The 24,664-nt window shown below is 35.2% G+C and overlaps 1 protein-coding gene and 1 non-coding gene across 3 annotated transcripts; both read left to right on the top strand.

Annotated features, from left to right (window-relative positions):
- The first annotated feature begins 344 nt into the window (after positions 1-344).
- LOC149808348 (uncharacterized) lies at positions 345-6,099 on the top strand. 2 transcript variants are annotated; one of them, XM_089975958.1, is made up of 2 exons: positions 345-498; positions 3,070-6,099. In XM_089975958.1, coding segments are annotated over exons 1-2 (1,569 nt in total). In that variant the 5' UTR covers positions 345-496; the 3' UTR covers positions 4,637-6,099. The 2 variants fall into 2 exon arrangements, with proteins under 2 accessions (XP_089832084.1, XP_089832091.1); XM_089975965.1 differs by lacking the exon at positions 345-498 and adding an exon at positions 2,201-2,392.
- Positions 6,100-20,698: 14,599 nt separating this feature from the next.
- On the top strand, positions 20,699-20,814 carry LOC149808347 (U5 spliceosomal RNA). Its single transcript, XR_016413480.1, has one exon. It is a non-coding gene; the product is annotated as a U5 spliceosomal RNA (small nuclear RNA).
- Positions 20,815-24,664: the final 3,850 nt, after the last annotated feature.

The following is a 24,664-nucleotide window of genomic DNA, read 5'->3' as shown; positions in this document are numbered from 1 at the left end:
GAAGATACCAACATTTACGTCAGGTTGTGAAATAATTATATATGTAGGATGATTGCTCGGATGTACTAAGCCACTGTACTTAAAGATTTGCACAAATATTAAATAGCACTGGTTACAAAGCATTTCTTACACTTTACTGACATAGAAACATTGGAAAACTGGTCTCTGGAGGGAAAGAAAATAATCCAAATAAAATGAGACCGTATTTACTATCGATTCTTTACTGACTGTAGCATTTCTGTCTAAGGTACCAGAGTAAAATAATTCTTTTGATATATTTTCAGAGCGCGATCGCACACTATAGTCTGTTTAGGATACCGTGTACAACAACAAAAAATACCAGTGATTTGCCGTCTCCTGTTTTTGGAGTGCCAAAATGCAACATTGATTTTTCTGCCAAAAACCGGAAGAAGAAAAAAGAACATTTTGCAAAACATTAACAGGCTTGAAGAATTGGAATCATGCACGAAAGTTTCTCCTAGCTACTCACGTGCTAATGTATATATCTCATCCTTTAATATCTAAATATCTACGCAACAATTTTCACAAGTACAAAAGAAATATTGATTAGCGCTGACAAAATTATGATTTCGTTTAAAGGGTATTGACTGATACATCCATGTCTGGGGACAAGGTCTGATGAATATTTTATCAAATTTATTACAACTTGCGAATGCAGGTTGGCTGTTATCTAACCAATTACTTAGTGATGCGGCAAAATTCTTATCTAGATGTTATAAATATTATCTAAAATTTATTGTAAAGGGAAATTCCGGCCTCCAGTTTAAAGTATTACACTGAACGATCCATCGTTTGTTTCAAGCAAAGATAAAAGTGACCTTTTCAGTGCCCTCCTCCCAAGAAAACATTTGGAGCTATAGACAAGTAAACGGAGAAATCCATGGATATAAAAAAGAGTTGATTCTAGTTCAGTACGTACATACATACATACATACATACATACATACGTACGTACGTACGTGCGGCGTGCGTGAGTGCATACATACAGACAGACAGACATACAGACAGACAGACAGATACAATACCTGCTTAACTTTTCACAAAAGAACAAACATACACACCTGGACACGTGCTGACACGTACCTACTCACCTATTTCCATACGATTTATGTAGATACGCAGACCTAACTAGTGCAAGAATCGATGGAAGCTGAATGACCAAATTTACAATTATGAAAACTGTAGTTTTGTGATTCCTGCTACACTATATAGCAAACCATTGATATAATCCGAGGAATATAAAACATAAAAATCCAAGGATATATGGTCAGATTGTACTCTTTGGATGGAATCTTACCCGTACACTTAGGATGTAGTCGTACCTGTACACTTAGGATGGAATCTTACCCGTACACATAGGATGGAATCTTACCTGTACACTTAGGATGGCATCTTACCTGTACACTTAGGATAGAATCTTACCTGTACACTTAGGATGGAATCTTACCTGTACACTTGGCACCTTAGTTGAAAAAGAAGGGCGTTTTTAAGTTAAACCATACTGTAGAGTTTCGATTATCATAGTTTTGGGTGAAAAGAAAGGATTTAGATAAACGAGAAGTCATGTTAACGAAATCCATTCATGTCAAATCAGCAAGCTTTGGAGACATCCGTGCAGCTCTGATAAACCAAAATGCGGGAGAATGAGTTTCGTATAAAGAGGTTTGTCGGAGATGTTTGGAAAAAAAATGTCACACACACACACACACACACACACACAAATCTCTCTCTCTCTCTCTCTCTCTCTCTCTCTCTCTCTCTCTCTCTATATATATATATATATATATATATATATATATATATATATATATATATATATATATATATATATATATATATATATATATATATATGTGTGTGTGTGTGTGTGTGTGTGTCTTTACCTAATTTTTAAAAAAAAGACAATATTAGTCGATCCTGCCCATTACCCTTACTGTACAGGGGAGAATTATAAAAACACTGTTATAGATTGTTATGCTTATACACGTATATTCAAGAAGTTTATTTTGTTCGTTTAGAAAAGCGTAAATTGTCAGTATTTTTGAAAGTCACTTCTCCTAGAAGTCAGGATTTTTTTTACATGAACATTCCACTGCGATAACATGGGGACAATACGACTCGGTATTAAAGTTACCAGTCTTGCTATAGGTTGAAGTTACCCGCTGTTTACGAGCTTTATATTGACAATGATAAAATAACAAGGATATAGATCCCTGTGTGTAAGCACCTTGACAACACGGCTTTATCCAGTAATGGGTTGATAAAGTGTATTTACATAGCCTGTGAGCTCACTCCTGCTATACAGTTCTTGTCAAATTCAAACGGACAGTTATAAAGTCTTCGATTGTGAGTGCAAGAATCAGAGAGCAAGGTATGTACAATTTTCGGTCATTGCTGCTGTAATATTTGGCTGTTAAAACTGCGATGGACCCTCGCAATTAAGGCGAACGCCGTTTGTTACAACTTCTGGGTTGAATAAGCTTCATCAAATACGAGCTTATATAGTTTTAAAGTCGCGTGAGTTATCATAATATGTATATATATGTATAGGTGCTGAATAAATGACCGCCTCAGCAGTTTTAAATACGAACAAAACAGTGCATGGTGCCATGCAAGTTTTTATGTTCCTCTTATGTTGCCTACTTTTATATCATTGTATTGTCCTAGCGCGTGGTTATATGTCAGACCCATTATTATGTTTACAAAAGCTATAGAAAAACAAGGTATGGTATAATGGACAAATGTGAAGAATAAATATTTAGAAGGCATATGTTTAAATACTTAGCTTTTAGTTAGCTATTTTTACTGAGATAATGTTAGTCACTTTCCAAATTGCCTGCATTTTTTGTATCGACCCACGACAAAGGTAGCGGCCAGTTATTAAAAGCTACTTGGAAAAAGACTGTTTCTGTTTGCAATGCGAGCGGGGATCCAATTTCACCTGTGCCGCTACACGAACTATCGATTCCCCTCCCCGCATGGCGCGTTTCTCTGTTGATTGGCTATTGTCAAAACCAATAATCGATGGTCATAATTCGTTTGTTTCAGGGCCAAAAATTTGCCATGTACAAAGATCATGGAAGAGTACGACACGGAGAGTAGTCAAGGATTTAGTCAACACACAAATACTCAACAAGATAGTCGGGAATCAAACGTTGACGAATTGCTGTCAAGTTTCAACAAAGGATATCATCAAGCGAAGGCACAGCAGATTATTCGTCTATTGAATGACCAGGACTGTTTAAACACTCGCTTCAAGGAACGTGACTTGAGAGAGAGTTCTGATTCGGGGGAAAGTGATTCTGATGGAAGTCTTAGTGAAACTTCTGTCAAGGAAGCGGAGAAAAGACTTAATCAGAAGTTAGCTTTGCATAAACAGATCGGTGGAAGGTCGAAAACTTCTATGGGATTTTACAATGAAATAGAATACGACGAGCATTCAGAAAGTTTAAAAACGAACGGGTCAAAAATGGCAGAACGAGAAAGTGAGTTTGATACGAGATATAACAGACCAAAGTCGAGTTACGTTCGCAGGAGGGGACTTTACATGAGAAAAGACGAATCTACTATTGAAAATACGGAAATAATGGACGATATTACAGAAACATCTTCTGTGAAAAGGATATCAAAATCAGCACGGCCGCGGTCCAGTTATGGAACCAGAAATGCAGAGGGTTGTAAGAGAAAAATTGCACATTCTGAGGCAAATTTCAATCAGGACACAGAAGGACCTGTTTACCCCACTGAAGAAGATCTCATTAGTTCTAATGACTATGACAGATATGCTAGTACGAAAACCAACCCTGTCCCCCAGCTACGTCGGGAAAGGACTAGGATAAGTGGTTTTTGTGATGAAGGTCAGCAAATAAGAGAACAGTCAACTCCATTAAGTTCTCTGGATACCAGAGACTCTGTTATCGTCACTGAATTGACACCAATGAAAATGAAAGCGATGGACACTTCGCCGCACCAAGTGAAATACACCAACAGTCCGGAGCTTCTGACCTTTCCCGCCCGGAATCCTGAACCGATACCCAGCAGGCCAGTTAGTCGACGCAGCGGAGAACGAGTCATCCCTCACCCAGACCACACCGACCCGAGGACTATGAGACAAACTGGAAGTGAAAGGCCAAGAACGCGTCGGCTGCAAAGACGACATATGGCGCAACAAAATATTAACAATTCACCAAGCTCTCGTCCAACGTCTGAGTCTGTGATACTTGCACGCCAAAGAACTGAATATAACCTGGAAAGGGCTAAAGGATCTGCAAGGCCAAAATCAGAAAAAATGCTGATCAGTTCAACTAATAAAAGCCTGATATCAGTAGACAGTGCCCCGATGCAGGGGCCAGCAACATCTGTGACAAAGACAAAATCAGGTGAAAGCCAATCGTCTCATGTACAAACCACAGGATATAGGGGTTTTGGGGCAGCTGCCAGACAAATTCCATCAAATGCAGGTACACGTAGATCGGAATTGTCTTTGCCAAGGCCAGGTAACAATGTTATTTTAGGAGGCAGAAGACCTTTAACTCTAATGAAGTTACCACCATTAGACATGGTAGCTAAGAAAACGGATAAAAATTTACAACTGGCGCATGAAACATGTGTTTAGTACCGCACAACCTAGTCAGAAATTTTGCCTGTAAAGTCTGTGATATCTCTAGAATTTTAGAAACATAAAAATGCATTACATTTGTGAGAGCAATTTGTGCTTCGGTGGAAATATTTGTTTACTCTCAGACTCTAAAAATCACACACCTTGTTTCATCTTTCAAATTTATTAGGCCAATCACTTTGACCTGGAAACTTCTTACCAATATATTAGTGACAAGTCTTATTGAACGAATAAATCACATCATGTTGAACGTCTTGCATAAACCGCCGTGAGAAACAGTGTGCTATATACTTACTTGTATTCATGCATTAATCAAATTTGCATTATCAACATTACTGTTCGTATGTTTTGCGATAGACGAATTCTTTGTTTATTTGTTGTTTTTTTTTTGTTTTTTTCATTTTCAAATCATTTTCTTTAGTGGTGGATAATATTGATGGAAAATGTACATTTATGAAATGTAATCATGGAGGACGCCGTAAATTCTCAAGTTCACGTCACACTGCTTGGAATCACTATCAAACCAAGCTACGTATGCGTCTCTGATAACTCATCACATTGATCAACATAATTAGTTTAAAGTCACGACCAATCAACTGTTAAAACTCAAGTCTCGTAATCCAATCAGGTTTTCTTTGCATCTTCGTAACATATCTATAACATGTTTAACACATTTCTTTAAATTGCCAATGTACATTTTAAATAAATGAGTGTAAGTCCTTACTATTACACTGATATTGGGTAGAATAAAAAAAAATCATCGTTATATTAATGCAATTATAAAGTGCTTGTTTCTTTACAGAAAAATAGACAGTATATTTCCTTCCTTTCTTATCAATGCGCTTTTTCTTTTATTCACCTATTCTTTTAAAACTGTATTTAGGACAATTGGCGAGTCCAAACGCTTGATTAATTAGCTTCTATTAATGGTTATTATATGCAAGAATAATTATTATTATACTGCAAAGTGAATGAACAAATTGCACTTGTAACTTGAGACAAAGGGACAAAATAGGACACATTGTCTTTGGATTTAAAAATAAGACAATGATTAATCAGATCTTAAATACAAAACAGCGTATTTTTATTTCACAGGGAGCTAAGATAACACAACAGAGATATATGTAAGTCTGAAAGCTGGTTAGATTAAAGTAGAAACTTTATTAAGAGATAGATAAGTCGCATCTCTCATTTTGATCCCATGTATAATACCCAAAAGACAAGTATCACTGCAGAATATTTCGTAGACAACATTGATGTATTTTTATCATTAACTTCATACAGTTTACCAATACGACGCTTTTCTTTGGTCTTGGGTACATTTCGACTAAATCACTCATCCAAAGCATGGATTTTCTTCTATCTGCAATTCCCAATAACGTGTGTGTCCAGAAAATGCATTTATGTAGATTTTTAGGATAATCTGACAAATATTCAAATTAAAAAGCTTTGCATTTGTACTTAATTTCATTTTTACAACACCATGCATTTTTTGTTAAAAGATTCAGCTATATTCGTTTATATAGAAATTAATGGTATGATAGTATTTGCTCATCCGTTAAGTTTTGTAATATGTTAGAACTTTTAGTCTGAATTATGGGTCACTTTTTATTTTAAAAAAATAGCAACTGGGGAATATTTTCGATTACGGACAAAATATATTAAGCATGGAGCCTGAAATATTTAGAATATGTAATCGTTTAGTCCCTCCCTCCCTATCTCTCTCTCTCTCTCTCTCTCTCTCTGTATACTTTTAAATACACATCACAGAATGCTTCGAGGCGTACTGACTGACTAGTTTATCGGAGTCTGGAGTATTATAACAAACTTATATTCAAGTTTTAAATCTTTTTTTTATTAGATTTAAATTTAATGCTCCACATTCTGATTTCGTTTGATAAGTGTCATTATGAACAAAGTTTTATTCCACTTTATTTGTACAATCCATTTTATTATTTTCGTACCAAAACATTTTGCATCGCTAGCATAAGAAATTGCTTTTTGCTGCATTGTGATACATAACTATGTATCAAAACCAGATTATATATTCTAGTTTACTAGCTGTCCATCCGGGATAAAATGTTTTAGATGCCATATTGTTCAAGACATATATGTCGCACTAGAAACTAAAGAATATTGGACATGAAACTCAGCTGTATTCGAATGCGTGTGCTAATGGTTATAGAACATGTTGCAATGGAATGAGTAGGAACTGATCTGTTAGTTTGTCTCAGTTTATCTTAAAACTTACTTTTAGGCATTGAGTAATAGGTATAATATCAAAATAATTTTACGATAACAATTTCGTACCTTTATGTTAATAAGCCCTGGTACACTGTTTCCAAAATAAGGCCCCGGGTTGGTGAGAGATCTAATGCGTTTGCCATTACAGACCATTAACATGTCATTTCTGTCCGCTTGGGTTCGAGTCTTAAATCGACTAGCGTGGATATGCGAGAGAGCTTGCAGGTAGCTTCCCTTGGATCGGTGGTTTTTCCTGTCCACCATGAATGGTCTATCATGTACTGAAAATTGCGTTAAACCTCATAAAATTAAAACAGTCTACAAAAATACTGAGTTTAAGTACTTTAGAAAATAAAAATGCGAAAACCAATACTGTTCAAATATGTATTTAGTGCCAAGGAACACTGAACGTTTTTAACAAAATAAAAAGGTAAATACATTAACTCAGAAAGTTTTAATGCACACAGCTACGACAGACTGAAATTAGTTCTTTAGTACTGGTGTGGAGGACTGCACTAGCTATAATAACAGTATACAAATATCATAATGATGCAACTGTGAAGGTACTCAGAGATCAATAATCGTAACAATAATGTTAATAATTGTGTAACTATTACAAACTTATCTGGTCAGGATTGAAATTCCGCGCAAAACAATTTTTATATTTATAAAAAAATCTTTCTCCATCTGACATCGCTATTTTCTGTGTTAACTAGTGTAAATGACGCCCTCCTGTATTAACTAGTGTAAACAACAGTCTTCTGTATTACCTAGTGTTAGTGACTGTCTTCTGTGTTAACTGGCGTAAATGACGTTTTTTTTTTTTTTTTTTTTTTTTTGTTGTATTAAATAGTGTAGATGAGACCTAGTGATTAGAGGGACCAGCTTGGTGCGGGAGATAGTGGGTTCAGTCCCCGGCCTAGTCATACCAAAGGCTTATAAAAATGGTACTAGCAGCTGCCTCGCTTGGCGCTCAGCATTACGAGGTTAGTGTTAGGACTGGTCGGCCTGGTGTCAGGATAATGTGACTGGATAGGACATCATGCTACATGTCTGCAGCATGATGCCCCAGTGCTAGACATCACTATAAACTGTCATACTGCAGACAGCGATATAACAGAAAAATTGTTACAGCTACGTTAAAAATCCAAATCACTCAACACACAGTATAGATGACGCCCTTCTGCATTAACTAGTGTAAATGACAGTCCAGTCTTCTATATTAACTAATGTAAATGACTGTCTTCGCAAGTAAATAGTGTAAATGATGGGGTTTTGTATTAGTTAGTGTAGATGACGCCCTCTTTATTAACTTGTTTAAATGACAGTCTTATGTATTAACTTGCTTAAATGACAGTCTTCTGTATTAACTTGTTTAAATGACAGTAATCTGTAATAGCTAGTGCAAATGATGCCCTTCTGCATTAACTAGTGTAGATGACACCCTTCTGTATTAACTTATTTAAATGACAGTCTTCTGTATTAACTTATTTAAATGACAGTCTTCTGTATTAACTTGTTTAAATGACAATCTTCTGTATCAACTTATTTAAGTGACAGTCTTCTGTATTAACTTGTTTAAATGACAGTCTTCTGTATTAACTTGTTTAAATGACAGTCTTCTGTATTAACTTGTTTAAATGACAGTCTTCTGTATTAACTTATTTAAATGACAGTCTTCTGTATTAACTTGTTTAAATGACAGTCTTCTGTATTAACTTATTTAAATGACAGTCTTCTGTATTAACTTGTTTAAATGACAATCTTCTGTATCAACTTATTTAAATGACAGTCTTCTGTATCAGCTTGTCTAAATGACAGTCTTCTGTATTAACTTATTTAAATGACAGTCTTCTGTATTAACTTGTTTAAATGACAGTCTTCTGTATTAACTTATTTAAATGACAGTCTTCTGTATTAACTTATTTAAATGACAGTCTTCTGTATTAACTTGTTTAAATGACAGTCTTCTGTATTAACTTGTTTAAATGACAGTCTTCTGTATTAACTTGTTTAAATGACAGTCTTCTGTATTAGCTAGTGTAGATGACGCCCTTTTGCTTTAACTAGTGTAAATTACCCTCAGTCTCGCAATTAAAAACTATGACACATTCTTTCCTCTTTTTACACGGATTTCTTTCAAATAAATTTCTTATATTGTTCTATCGCGAAGAGGCCCAATTTTCAACTATCTTAATAATTTCAAGTACGATATTAAAAATTATATATCCATAAGTCAGCCAAGCATACCGTATACAAGTAACAAATATCTAAATACTTACAAAATCTTAATAGAAAATGCTCAAAACACCAGATTATCTAACATGTTCTCTTTTCTCCAATCAATTACACCTTTGTTTGCCATATTAAAACATGCATTTTACTATTTTCGTAATATCTCAGGAAAGGAAGACGATATTTGAAGTTAAATGGTCAATACACAAATCTATCAAATTTTATGGTATTTAATGAAGGTGCCATTTTCTAGACCCACCAGAAGTTCCTATTTATATCCTACTGGTAGTGTTTCTTAGATAAATAACGGTTTTCTATTGCAACCAGAAAAATACTATTACCCAGTTTGTTTCAGTTATAAACAAAATTGAGATCTTTGATCGATTTATAATACTTTAAAATAGTATCAAAAAGTTTTAACTATTTTATAATATTCGAAGTTATCTTTTATATTATTAGTGTATATGTTTACCATTACATGCTAATTTACAGTGCCATACATAACCTCAGCTGCCTAATACCAACAACATTTTAAATAGTTCTTAAAACAGGAAATAATCACTTCAAATACATTCTGTTTTAAAGCTTGCTTACACTTTTACACACGAAGGATCATTTCATCGTTACAGTTTCACACAGTACAGAGTAAAGCACATTTGACTGTATTCACTTGCTCTTTGACTTTGTTTTACATGGTTTTCTTCTTTGCTTTCTGGCTGAGAGTTACCAATAAACATATAACGAGCTCTTTCTCAGGGAACTACCTTATTCTCTCAAATAATTACTGTACCATGGCTATATCTACTTTAAAATGGCTCTGGTGCTGCGTTTAAATATGCATGTCTGGAAACGTCCTGAAAATTGGATAAATATATGTCTTTTTACACAGGTTTTAGTAATGTTATGCCGTTCATTTCCACAGTAAATGAGACACCGTGCATTCTATTTACTCGCGAAGATGGTCAGAAGGGGTGACATCGCTTGAATAATTACATACTACAGTTGTCTCCGTCGTAGTTTGCAATAATGATTTATTTTCTGTCCCGCTAACTAAATGATTCTTGAAATGAAAATGAAATTATTGAAATAGTTATTGACCAGAAAAAATGGAGGTTTGAACCAATGAGGCACTACTGTATAAATCCAACATTTTTCAACATGGCGATTGTCTTAACATTACTATGTCCTTGACCATATGAGATTGAATATAATACATCCTGTCCGTGTAAACAGAAAACGAACAGCATGAAAGCATTCAAGATGATGTAAAATAAACCTGTTTTGTCCGTTAGTGAAGCTATTAGCATTACTACACTTCTAGGTGTAGCACCTTCTTCTATTCCCAATACCGTTTAAAACCAACAATAGTTTAGAAACATGCTGAGGCGACTCCTTTTTTGTTGTTGTTCTTGTTGTTGTTTGTTTTGTCGGTATTTTTTTGTTGTTGTGTTTGTTCAGCTTGTAATTTTTCTTCAGTGTTTTATGTTAGTTTGCATTTGCACCCTTCGCCAACACGCTCAAATACTCTTGATAATGTACGTAACCGAGTATAGACAAGCGGTTGTTAATATTGAAGTTTACAATTACTCATTCAAAGGTTGTGGACTACAAGCAAGCATACACAGTTCAAGGCATGTTTTGATGAAATTAATTTGATGCAAAATAATAATTACAATACGTCATTTCAGATCTGAAAAGAAATAATTGCGTGCTGTACATCAGAGCCATTCTTCCGAATCGTGCTTATAGAGCTTGTTAAGATATGAGTCATCAAAACCGGAGTTCTTTTTATATTCCTTGGCCCATTTACCTATATTATTTACTAACGAAGAACATCAAAAAAAAATATTTCTCAAGTCGAGGATGTAATTTGGCAGGCCTCAAAATAAGTTTAAAATGGAATTTCATTTGATATTACAATCTCTAAGTCATACTTTTCTTATTAAAAGCACAAATAACCGACGTTCAGTTCATTTATTTGTAAACTTAATGTCTGATAGTATTGGTACATTTGATCCAGTGCCGGATTACCCATTAAGTACAATAAGCACGTGCTTAGGGCACCAGAAAAAAAATCAAATTAATTATTTATGATAAAATTGAATAAATTATATATGACCATTTCGATCTGCATGTACCAGTGTTTGGATTTGGAATGATGACAACACTGGTATTTTTCCCACCTGTTTAGCTTTTAATATTGTTTTTGTTTTGGAATTTCAGAGGGGAGTGGGCACCATAATAGTGTCAGTGCTTTGGTCATTCGAAGGCTTTAATCCGCCCCTGATTTGAACATAGAATGATTCAAAGCTATATATCTACTATCTCAATTTAGTCTGCTCTTAATGTTACTTACTTACTTATTTACTTACTTACTTACTTACCTAAAAGTTGTTCTAATTCTTTTGGCACTTTTATTTTTTATTTTCCATCTCCTTCAGATATAATTTCTTTATTAAAATGCAGGTATGTACCAATCTACTCACCGCTCTACTTTTTCGTTTTCTATGTATTCATATTCTGCTTACTGATATACAATAGCAGACTGTTAGAATATGGCTGTCAAAACTTGTTCATTATTTTAAACATGCCTTCTTCCACGATATGACATGATTAAGTTTGTGTCCGTAGGCACCGATACAAAAAGAATCATAAATACGTGAGGGGACAAGGAACTGCGAGGTAATGTAGCAACGGTACTAGGACAAACGCAACCGGATTAATTTAATATCATTCCATTTCTGAATACTCAGGACCAAATCAACACATGCTATATTATCAGCCGCTGTCATTGTTTGTCCTACATTTTCACTTCTGTCAATCACGTGATACGCGTCGCCGATCTCTGCTATATCACAGCACAATACAAGCCTTGATGTATGCTTCAGTATTGCGCAAAGCATATAAACCTCGGCTTATTTTAAAATTAAATTTACTTGCAACTTCTGTCATCTAGTCTGCGCATAAGGAATAACCCGCTACTTCATTTGGATTTGCTAAAACAAGTTATTTTTTTAAAAAAAAGGGCTCTGGTGCACGAGTAGTGCCATTTTCCATCTCGTTGCCATTAATGATAGGATCAGTTTTGAAAATATAATTTTATTTAATATTTCCTTCTCACTGTCAACCAATCATGGCCTGCCGAACTGATCAGATAGTTCTTTTTTTTACATACGGGTATTTTGGGGGCTGTTTTTGTTTTGAAGCACAAGAGTTTAAGCACAAGAGTATTTCCTTTTTAGATTGTCTCTCACACTATCATGAAGAAAAGGATAACATAAGAACAGAAGGGTGTACGAGATACGTACGACCGTCTGCCGCGAAGTAAAAGCTTATTAAGCACCACAAGAATCTTGTTTTCTTCTCTTGTATCGATTATTATGTTATGTCCCCTATCACCTGTGCATACATGGAGGCGGGGAGCGCAGGGGAGACGGGAAATCGGCGGAAACGCAGAAGGCAACAGCTTCAGATGCTCAAAAAGTAAAAACTAACAATAATTTGCTTCAGTTAGACTGATAGTATTTGCTCTTTAGATAGACAGATTTTATAGAGTCTGCGTAAATGCATCGGCACATTATAGGGTCGTTGCGATTTTCATCATTAAAAATGTTACGAAAATTCGAGGCGGCATTTCAAGGATAGCGGTTTTATAAGTTGTCATGAATTTTACTTTGAATTTGTGTTTCTGTAAAAAGGCCGACAATCGCGTTCAAAGAAGGTATAGTTATGGCGAGCAGATCGGTTTCCCCGTTGAGAAATATAATATGACCACAAATGATATGGTCACATGACACCTCAGTGTGTAGTTTGGGGCACGAATAGCGGATAGACCTCGATATGCTTAGATGTTGATTTCTGTTTTATGAAAGTCTATGTACTGCTGTAAGCGTTTGGATGAAATTGTTGTAATGCACATTAATATACTCTCCATGAAATAAAACCCTTTTAATCCGACGTTTTTAGAGCCAAATATGAAGCAAGTCAGTCATTTGTTGTATAATAGGGTCGTGCCTACCTTTCTTGCTAAACTAGCTATTCCAATTAACGGCGAAGCAGGCAGGACGTCATTCAACTGCGAGTCCTGTTGGTTCATTCTTAGCACATACTTTCACAATTGTATTCGATTAATAGTCTGATAAAAGAGAAAAGCGTTTGGGGGTTTTTTGGCGGCGGGGGGCTCAATTTATCTTCCAATCAAGATTTCTAAAGTACCAATTCTATTCTGGTATATCTTCTATTTTATATTTAGAAACTTTTAGACTGTGTATAATATCGCTGTATAATTAGTATCATGAGTCGATTAATATCAGTGGAGAATATTATTGCCTGGTATTCATTTACTTACTTTAGTCCAGTACTTTTAAGTTCTTTAGAACGAGTATGTGTGCAATTTAAAATATAAATGGAGAAGGGTAATAACAGATATAGATACGCTTAAGTTCTCAGTCATTGTTATTGCATTCTCACTGATGTGTTAAAACGAAATTAATTGAAAACCAACTCAGAATGTCAGAATGAATGCGACGATAATAATCTTTCTGTGCTCCATGAAGAAATTTATCTAGATGACAGATTTGTAGGGTTCAAAGGCTATATCAGGTCATATTTTTATGCAGCGTATGTGCACTTGGAGAGGGGGATGAGATCGTTTAAGAATCGAAATGGGGTCAAAAAATGAATTAGAAATATCAATCTACCATAATAACACACGACTCTATGTAAATATACTACTACTAATAATAATAATGATTAAATTGAAAAATAAAGTCTTGAACATGTACATATACTACACTGGTCTTATGAATAAAATGACTCCATATGCACTCAGAATATAGCCTAATGCGAAATACGTAAGAACTATGAATATACTACGGGGAAAAGAATCGTATGAGTATCAAGAAGCAGGATGTTTCTATGGTGATAAAATACAATGTTAGCTCCAGCTTTGGTCCCGAGTCCCTTAATCACAACAGTGTAGTATGCTTATGTTTACATAGAAAAGGATGCTTTTCAATGGAACACTGAAAGTATTTTTTTGATCACACAAGAGAAACAATATATTTTTAACAATTAATTAATATATTATTTGAAACTCTTAATACGTTTATAACGCATTTAAATGAATACAGGCCAGTAATATTGGGGTATATTGACTCTTCCGTTGCCATTGTTGCCATTATTGTTTTATGTAGGATGAGTCATAATGTTAGCTCAATGATTCGGTTTGAGGATTTACGATAATTACCTCCGCTCTGTCGTCTGCATATATGAATCAATACATTTTTATAGACGAATATGTAAGATGTGTTTCCATAAACGGCAAGCGACAAGGAACATTGGCATGCACATATAACTGCTGAGATGCCGTCGACTTTCATGTTATTAGCTCTCTACCTTCAAATTTACATCCAGACTTATATGGATGTTAGGCTCTATCCTATTATTTTTCCTGTGCTCATGTTATTGTATCTCAACTGGTCAACAAGACATGGGTAAATTTTACCTAATGTTGATGTGCATTCGAACCAGCAACAACATATGATCTTAGCTTTCTAGATCTCTCAGCGAGGCGAACCAGGTGGTCGTCTAAGGCGCCGGACTTGCCAGGACCCCAAATTAGACGGAAGTGAATTATTTGGGGGGGGGGGGTGGGGCTCCAAAGTCATATTTTCGCCTGGGACGCAAAAAAAAAAAGACCCTGCTCTCAGCTCAAACTGATGTGACAGCAGATAATGCACACGGAATGTGCTTCTTATATTTGTCTTTCAATCACATCCCGGTCTTACAGTATAACCAGATTTCTCATTTGCTGTTTGTGAAAGGTCACTTATCCATCTGTCTCGTTAACACATTAATACATGATCTCGGCAAGAACGCTCATTTCAAATGAAATTTATGAAACTTTTTGCGTGCTTACAGAGCACAAGATTAAAATTATTCAACGAGTTTCGTCAGAAATATTTCAAATGCAAATATATAGATCATATTTACATCTTTTTAATATATATATATATATATATATATATATATATATATATATATATATATATATATATATATATATATATATATATATATATATATATATATATATATATATATATATATATATATATATATATATATGTGTGTGTGTGTGTGTGTGTGTGTTAGAGGTGTGCTCTATTACAGGTATTTTTTCTGGTGGTTCATACCACGGTACTTTATCAATTATATTTCCAGCATATTTTCATTATTCATGACAAAATATTACACAGAAGTTATCTTTTATTTACAAGATCGTTGTATCCGTCCTAAAATAATGATGGCAAATATAACTATATTTATTATGCAGATGCTTTAATCACATCTTTGACACCTGTCGCGTATGCCAACACGGTGGCCATATGAATTGTGAAACAGATTTTAAACATACCTTCTTCATGTGAAACAGAAAAATCCAACTTTCAGAAAATTTTCGAATTAAAAATCAAACAAAAACAACCTCACTTCATGTTTGAGTTATTTACTACCGTATTTGAATATGTTAAGTACACGTATTCCTTTGTAAGACTGAATCATTCCACAATTTTCTGTCTGAACTATACGTAATTTCTCAAGAAGACTAAATATTTTCTCGTTTATTGAGTAAGCGTGTTTAATGTTTATTGTTCCTCTCTGATAAACATCTTTCCCGTGTATTGGCATCCCATTCAAAGTTTACCTGGCTATTGTATCAATATTGTAGCTAGTGAAAGTAAGTAGGCTTCAGTTTCCACGCTTCCAATCTTTATCAAGAAGTTATCTAATGTCAGCACGGTCTTTCGCCGTTTCGGCTATAGTGTGATAAAGCTTGATCACCACAACACAGTTTGCTGATCGCAACTTATTCACAATTAACATAGACGTAGCAAATTAATTAACTGTAAGGTACAGACCATTTAATTAAGGGGGTGGGGAAGTTGTGATTTTCTTTTGGACTTAAATATTTTTCTTGTCCTTTATTTTAAGATAATTAATGTTTTTCCTAATACTATCATCGATATAATATGATGTTATCTTGCTATAAATCAGAATAAAATATTTTTACCACTTATTGACAATGAATTAAACAAAAAGTATCAGGCTTCTGCCCCAGAACATTGAATTGTTGGTCTCTAATGTAAATGTGGTATACTGTGGTTTATATCGCAGTACGCTGAGAAATACCGATATATATATATATATATATATATATATATATATATATATATATATATATATATATATAAAGAATACAAATCATATGGCGAATAACCGTCCTTTCAAGTGCACTGGGTCCAGCAAGGGATCACACGTTTGTCAGGGATTGATTAACTCTGTGTGTGTGTGTGTGTGTGTGTGTGTGTGTGTGTGTGTGCAAAATTTCACGAGTGAAGTGCAAATATAGTAATATAAAATTGACACTAGTGCCGAAACCACGAGTAGCAATACATAATGTGTCCACATCGAGTGAAATATGGCCTTACATCTACTAAAAATAGAAAATATAATCTCTGTTTATTATGTATTTTCAAAAGCAAAGTCCGTTAATTTGCCGGGACTTTATTTTTTCATTCTGTGTTAATGTGATTAATGGATGAATTACTGCATTGATACAAAGACGTTCCGAAATGTTACTATAATTTGGTACTGTCATTTTTAAAAACTTTGCTCTTACATGTAATACTTCAGATTTTGTATCTTGTCAAATGAATGACTGTTTTCATACAAAATTGAAGATAGATTTTTTTAAAAATCATTTATTACACGGATTGATAGCACGAATAAATGGTTAGGCTGGGTGTACTGTATAAAAACCAACACAGAGCGGTAGTATTATACTTCAGACTGTTAACATCTTTAAACAAAAGATTTTAGTGACTGTGATTTTTGTTTTTATTATTGTTTATTTCTACATTCAAACGTGATATGCAGGGCCCTGGCAAGGCTGCAATCTACTTCGGTAATAGACGCTTCACGCAAGTTTCGAATGTTATTTAATTTTGGACACTTATAATTTCCGGATTTCTTCATCGTTTTCTGTGCTGGTAGTTAAAATGGCTACTTAACGTTATCTAGCATTATATTTAATGAAGAATTAAAAAAAATTATACCATTGGTCGTAATGTGTGACAGTTAATGTATGGAGACACTGAATATTGACTAGAAACGGGTCATGTTAGTTCAGTCACGCGTGGGGTGGGGTGGGGGGCAAAAGGAGGCGGAGAAAATGAAAATGAAATATGCCTAAATATGGAAATATAAGTGTGAATAACATATGTAAACACATGTATCAATTTCACAGTATTCTGTCTTTTCCATCGCATGCTAGAAGAAACCGCAGATGTAAACAATATTTATTTTGATGTAAACAATATCCATTTTGATGTAAACAATATCCACTTTGAACTGCCCTCAAACTAATGGATGTTATTAATAATTTCATATCGTCACAAAAAAAATAGATGACTTGTCATCACTAACAACAACGCAAGCAACAGTTTCTCACAACTGAAACCATTATAAAGTTGCAGGAAAAATTGAACTTGCAGGTTCTTCGTTGATTGTTGAAACGTTGTCGAGTGTTATTTTCAAGACCTAACGTTTTATAAAATCTGTTCTTGGCACATCTAGCCGGATGTTCTCCCGCCCAAAACTTACTATTTGGGGGTGGATTATTATTACGATTACCTCAGAGATTCTTTCAAAGTTGTTCGATTCGCATAGGAAAGAGATGATGTTCCAAATGAGGCAGATATATTTCCTACATATGAAAAGAAAGTAGTTCCACAAGTGACATTGCCATTGTGACGATACATTTCAGTATCTCATTATGAAATATATAATAAATGATTGTTTATCGCATGACAAACAATACGGACTTATTGGACCAAATCGCTTTATGGTGAAATGACTCTGAGACACATTCGAATGCCTCAGTCGTTACGCCTTTCCTTTGCATGGTGTTATGGCGTAATTTGTGACGTCACGAGGTGTTGTTGCAGGTTGCACATATAAAGCTATAGATATACCGTAAATAACACGGTTATCATGTAATAAAAATCATTAAGAGTCAAGCAATATTGTTCTTGGTGTTTATGGGGTGTAGGCTCCTTTCCGACATTTTCGAAGCCTTTTACAACAATTAAAGTCTGACACATTTGTTATCATATGCAAAATTAAGTAGCAATTTTATGCAGCTAGAATACAAATTCAATACCTTTAGAGAGCTAAATTCACTAAAAGTATTTTTTTCTCGAAGAAAAAACATACTAAGCGATTAAGGCTCTGGAAGGTAATTTGGTTCTCATGAGATTTAAAGTTTGCAAACGTGACAAAAAAAGTAGATAATCGGCGTCATATCATTGAACCTATGTACTTCATGTCGCGGAGCAAAAAGGAACAAACACAAGTGACCTTTTAAAGAAAGTGAAACACCGTATATCATTTCCTCAAATCCCACGTCTTACTTTTTAATCAACTAATCTTTTGGTTTTCCCATAGACTCTGGCACTGAAGGGGTGTGATAAATCACGTTGCATTAGGATTGAACGAATAAATAGCCACTTTACACGGACGTCAAGTTACTAGAGTAAATTAACATCATCTGTCTCTCCTTGCATTACATAAATCAAACTCGTATTTGCTTGTTGAGATTTGTACATTTATTACACCATTATTGATATAAATATCCTCATTTAATCAAATAGTTTTGCACCCAGTTTAAAATGATTGCAGTTTTCGGGACCTGGGGTTTTATTGCGGAGACATTAAGTCTCTATATCTAATTTAAACAGCATGATTGCTGTTTGGCTACGTTTTTTGAGGAATTTGATACCGGCAATATATTTATAAACGTGGGCATTCGATTGCGTACGCTTTGCATTTGAGTATAAATTGAAAATGGTCTACTATAACGAAAGGGCGCGGCGTCAGTTCTTGAAAAGCGTTTTCACCGACATATTAATTGATATTTACTCAGTATTTTATTTTAATCACGACAGATATTCACTTTGTATTGTCATTGCAGGATCAACTTTTTGACGACAATGTTGAAATTGTAGGTACGCGAAATGAAAGCGATCAAAGACTAGAAATCATTGTACTCATTGATCGTTTGAAGTAAGATCACCATCGGGACGTTATTAGCCTGTATTCATTAATATGGTGTACAAAACTGGTCCCATAAAAGTCAGTCACGATTTGCCATTTTCAGCAAGCTGTACTGAGACAAATTAACACGCACGTAATGAATATAGACACTAAAATTGTCTATTTTCTACTCATTTCGTTAATGTTAATATATTTTTTTTGAGCTTCAAAGAATTTCTTTCGGTCTCCATAGCTTTTTATAGCATCAAAAGTATATTTTTTAAATCGTAATCCAACATGGTCGCAGAGGACATCATTAAAACGACTAGATGCTGGGGAAAATTAAATACTTAAAAAAAAATGAAACTAACTAATATTTTGTCAAGGTTGTTCACGAAAATCTTTTACTGTCTACGAACTTAGCACCGATTACAATTTGACTTCTCCATGACCATTGAAATGACTCAGCGGTTTGAGAATTAGTACACGTATAAATAAGAACATGCTGCAAAGTGACACCTTTTCCTTTGTCCCTATATACAGTACAGTCAAGCCTGTTGTAAAGACGGCATGTCCCTATATACAGTACAGTCAAGCTTGTTGTAAAGACGGCATGTCCCTATATACAGTACAGTCAAGCCTGTTGTAAAGACGGCATGTCCCTATATACAGTACAGTCAAGCCTGTTGTAAAGACGGCATTTAATGCGTGTTTGCATCAGCTCTAGCAATGAAAACAATGAAATAAATAATTGACCAATCAGGTGTTTTCGTTTTGTCCTTGTAGACCAGTGCTGTCCAACCCGTGTCCCGGAGCTCGAGCAGCTATACTTTGGGGGGGGGGGGGGGGGGGTAGGCACCAGACAGATGCCCCCCCCCATTTCCAAAAAAATAAAAGTATTTTATGTGTGTGTGTGTTTCCCCCTCAGATATGTTGTATGTTTTGTTTAAAACAGCATTTTATATCAAAAATTTAGTTTTAGAATCGTCCGAGCCTGGTTTTCTTCACCTTGCTCGAAGTTCCTTCCCTTGAATTTTTTGTGACCTTTGCTAGAGGTCGCCTAGGTCTCAGTGTTTGCTATATGTAGTGGTGCTATATTGTGTGTATGCTATATTTTCTGTATGTTTGAGACAAGCAAGTATAGATCAAATATCTTTCCCAGTTGTATTTCTTCCTGATTTGGATTTAAGATCCGTTATGATATGTTATATTATTTTCTTTTAATTTATTTATTGGTTTTCGAATTTTGACGATCCTATACAGTCCTTGCTTTTCAGTTTACTGCTGCGGCCCTCGGCTTCAACAAAAACATTTTTTTTTCAGTGGTCCATGGTGTCAAAAAGGTTGGACAACACTGCTGTAGACGGTCAAGCCTATTTTAAAGACAGGATTTGACGCGGTGTTTGCACCAGTCATAGCTATAAAAACAGTCAAAGCAATAATTGAGCAATCAGGTGCCTATTCAAAGCTATTTATACCTCCACAGTACTCTGGTTTCTCTTCACATCGTATTAATCTTTCGCCTTTTACTATAGATTATCGAGGAGAGGAACATTTAATGAGTCTATAGACCATTGTTTGAAGTCTCACTTTGCTGAGGTACAGAAAATGCCTTCCTAGTGAGTAGGCTCCTCCCTGACCGAACCTTCCTCCTCGCCACCGCCGGACATTAAATTAATAAACGTGCATAGCACATATTAAATACATGAATGGATAGGCACTTTTTCCTCTCTTCATGAACAATTAATTAACCCTCCGCATGGAAATAAAAACCTAGGTTTCCCGATGTGACGTCATAGTGGCGACCACTCACTACTGCGTCACATACTGCTTGGTTGACAACTAGTGCAGACTGAATTGCTACCTCTAACTCGAGTGTGTGCTGGTCTATCCCCACTCGAGTATAGCCTCACATTAGGGTCGCTAGGGTCTATGAAGCCAGTTATATTGACCCAAGACCTGCCGGCTCAGTTAAATAGTGCCTTTATGCATAGTAATGCCTGGGGGATGAGGCTCTAATTCAGAGGTGGGCAAACTACGGACCGCGGGCCGCATGCGACCCGCCAAGGGCTTTCATGCGGCTCGCCAAGGGTTTTCATGCGGCCTAGGAACAAGTCATCATTCGCACTGACTCTGTTTATCTTACTCTGTTTATCAAATAAATGTGCTTATTTTGAAGTTTAAGTTTTCAAATGTTAACAACATACTAACAACTGAAAATTAATTAGATGTTATTTAGAAAAACCTTTTGTTTTTGCTATTTCAAATATTAATTATTTTACTTAATGAACTATGCGGCCCGCGACAAGATGTAAATTTGTGAATGCGGCACTTGCACTGAAAGTTTGCCCACCTCTGCTCTAATTCCTTCCCCCGGATCAATTAAATAGTCCGCTTATGGACATTAACCATACGTACATGCCCGTATGGGCGAATACGTCTATAATTTAAATGATGATGATGATGATGACGAAATAAAATGGCACAATTAAGTTGATCCCCCGTTTATACCATAGCTCTTTCTTGAAAGTTCAACTCTCTTACAGTAGATATTTTTGGACTTCTTAAGACAGGCTTGCTTAATCCTCAAACATTAATACCATAATTAAAAATTAGCCTTCATCCTCATCAAGGGACAACGGGATGCCGAGTGGTCTATGGCGCTTTTGTTTACAGATCACTGACACATGCCACTTTTGTGCGCGCGAATTCGAATCTCGGCTCGACCAACGTAGGTGTGAGAGAAAGCTTATCAGTAGCTTCCATTGGCATAGTTCTTCCCAAGGTCTTCCCGGGTTCTTCCTCCACCAAATACACCGTTACTGGCCACGAGTTCGAATCTCGGCTCGACCAACGTAGGCGTGTGAGAAGGCTTGTCAGTAGCTTCCGTGGGTATAGTTCTTCCAAAGATACCTATACTGGCCACCATGTAATATATGCCTGTCATGTAACGAAACATAGCGTTAAACCCGAGAACCAAAAACCTCAAATCATCTCGACAAGGACATCCTAAATCGTAAACACACACTATTAGGACCGTATTTCAACATATTTATCTTCATCTAAGGAATTAGACACAGATTTTCGTGGCTCATGCAAACATTAAAAAAAAATAATTCAGTTTGAAATTTGTAAAAATTGTCGCAAATAGATATTTGTTTCGGAGTGCTTTTCACTGTGGTGACTGTTTCACTTCGCAAATAGAATAATCGTATTGATTGCTCGTGGATAATTTAAACTGGCAAACACTTGCTGACAGATATACGATTTCGTTCACCCCCGTGACGTCAATGGTAAGGCCATACTTAACCATTCTACTATCAATGGTCAATCGACGGCCTCTAAATATAAAGCGATAGTCTGATTCATCATGCAACGGGTAAAAAAAAAACAATAATTAAAGTATAATTAAATTGGAGGGACAGATCTTTGAATCTTGGTTGTCTTCTTTTCATTTTTGTCCAACACGAAGAAGGGACTATAAATGTATGATGAACGTGGATAACAGGTCTTTGAGTCGTTATCATCTATTTATTCCGGTGTCTTTGAATCGTCTTCTCTTGATGCACAGATTAAATGAATAATCAGACGCGTGACGCCATGTCAGATCTTGTAGATTTTGCATGTTAACCATCAATATTAACAATGAAAGAGAACAAAATCATATATATATATATATATATATATATATATATATATATATATATATATATATATATATATATATATATATATATATATATATATATATATATATATATATATATAATACATGCATGTTAATTAAACCTAACTTTGGAAATAGACCTGTTGAAAACCGCAAAGTGTTCACAGAGTAGCAATATATGGAACTCTCTGTCAAACGCTAGAGAAGAAATAGTCAGATGGATTTTAGTGTGCGTTCGAGTAGGCCTGAGTAATATAGCTCTTACATCGTCTATCTCAGACATAACGCTTTAATTTAAACTTGATTAGAGTGTAGACATTTTCTTGATTCGTTCGAAAAATGCAAACAATTTATGCCCGGTCCCAAATTGAGGAACTGCTTCAGCTTCATCCCTTTGATCATATTTTTCATTCTGTCTTCTGTCACTTTGTTCTGATTATCTTCAGTTTTCCATAGAATGTGTAATATATTAACAAATGACTATATTTCGGAGCATGGAAATCATTATGTTATCCCCGCGCTTCAACGACGGATATTGTGATTCCATCCGTCTATTCATTAGTCTATTCATCTTTCCGCTAAGCGGAAGTAGGCTTGTTGAAATTGTCAGATACGGTACTTTGGCAGAACCAGTTTGTTCGTTTGATAGATAAAGCTACTAATAAGTAGACAACTGTTAGTGGGTTCGAAAATACTCTCTATGGCATTTTTCAGAAGAAGCAGGAATTATGGCTTATCAAATTCTCATAGAGAAAAATCAGTGACACGTGCTGATGCCACCATCGATATCATAGTGTCTCTGGAGTACCAAATTTTAGGTTAAAGGTCAAATGAGTGCAGAGCCTGCAATTTCGATCAGACGATTTTCCATAACATAATAAATATAAATAATGTTCGGAAGTGAGTCGAATATAATAATGCCCGGAAGTGAGTCTACTGGAACACTGACTTTAATTAATACCTTTAAGGGTAGGATCAAGCGTAACATCTATACTTTTCTTAACTGTACATTATGAAGATTTGATCGAGCAGGGATTCTAGTTTCTAAAAATCATAGCGTATATATTTTAGGTCCATGGCTGACTAACTTTATGCTAGTGAGTGTTCACCGTATGCCTCTACTTATTCTACTAATGGACGGTCACTATTTACACACTGAATGATCAATTGATTTTATGTACTGTAAATTTATCTGGGTATGATTGCTCTATTATTTAAAATCGTATTTAAGAATGCCGACAATATCCGAGTGATGTCCACCCGTACCGTAATAAGCACACTTTCAGGAACAAAATCAGCGAATGCTTAGGCTTTAACTAAAATGTTCATAAAAAACGAAAATATATCTTGGTTTGTCTTAGTAATTTACTTATATCCGGTTGACTGTTGACCTTGTTTTGACCTTGTGAAGACACGATCAGCGATATCATCGACCCATACCGTAATAGGAATACCTATACCATAATAAGGGGATTTTAGAAATAGTATGATTATGTTTCTAATAAACAAGCAATCGAAATACTTGATTTTGTTTCAACCCTTAAATGGCTACATATATGGATGTGTGTTATGTTTTGTTATGTTATGTTATGATATGTTATGTTATGTTATGTTATGTTATGTTGCGTCATGTCTTGTCGTGTTGTTTTGTGTTGTGTTGTGTTACGTTACATTACGTTACGTTATGCTATGTTATGTTATGTTATTGCATGCCATGTATGTATGTATGTATGTATGTAAGTACGTACGTACGTACATACGTAGGCAGCCAGGCAGATAGGTAG

Source organism: Sinohyriopsis cumingii, chromosome 1 (assembly GCF_028554795.1).
Source record: "Sinohyriopsis cumingii isolate HCF-2022 chromosome 1, ASM2855479v2, whole genome shotgun sequence".
Lineage (NCBI taxonomy): Eukaryota > Metazoa > Mollusca > Bivalvia > Unionida > Unionidae > Sinohyriopsis > Sinohyriopsis cumingii.
This window is presented reverse-complemented; position numbering and strand designations above follow the sequence as displayed.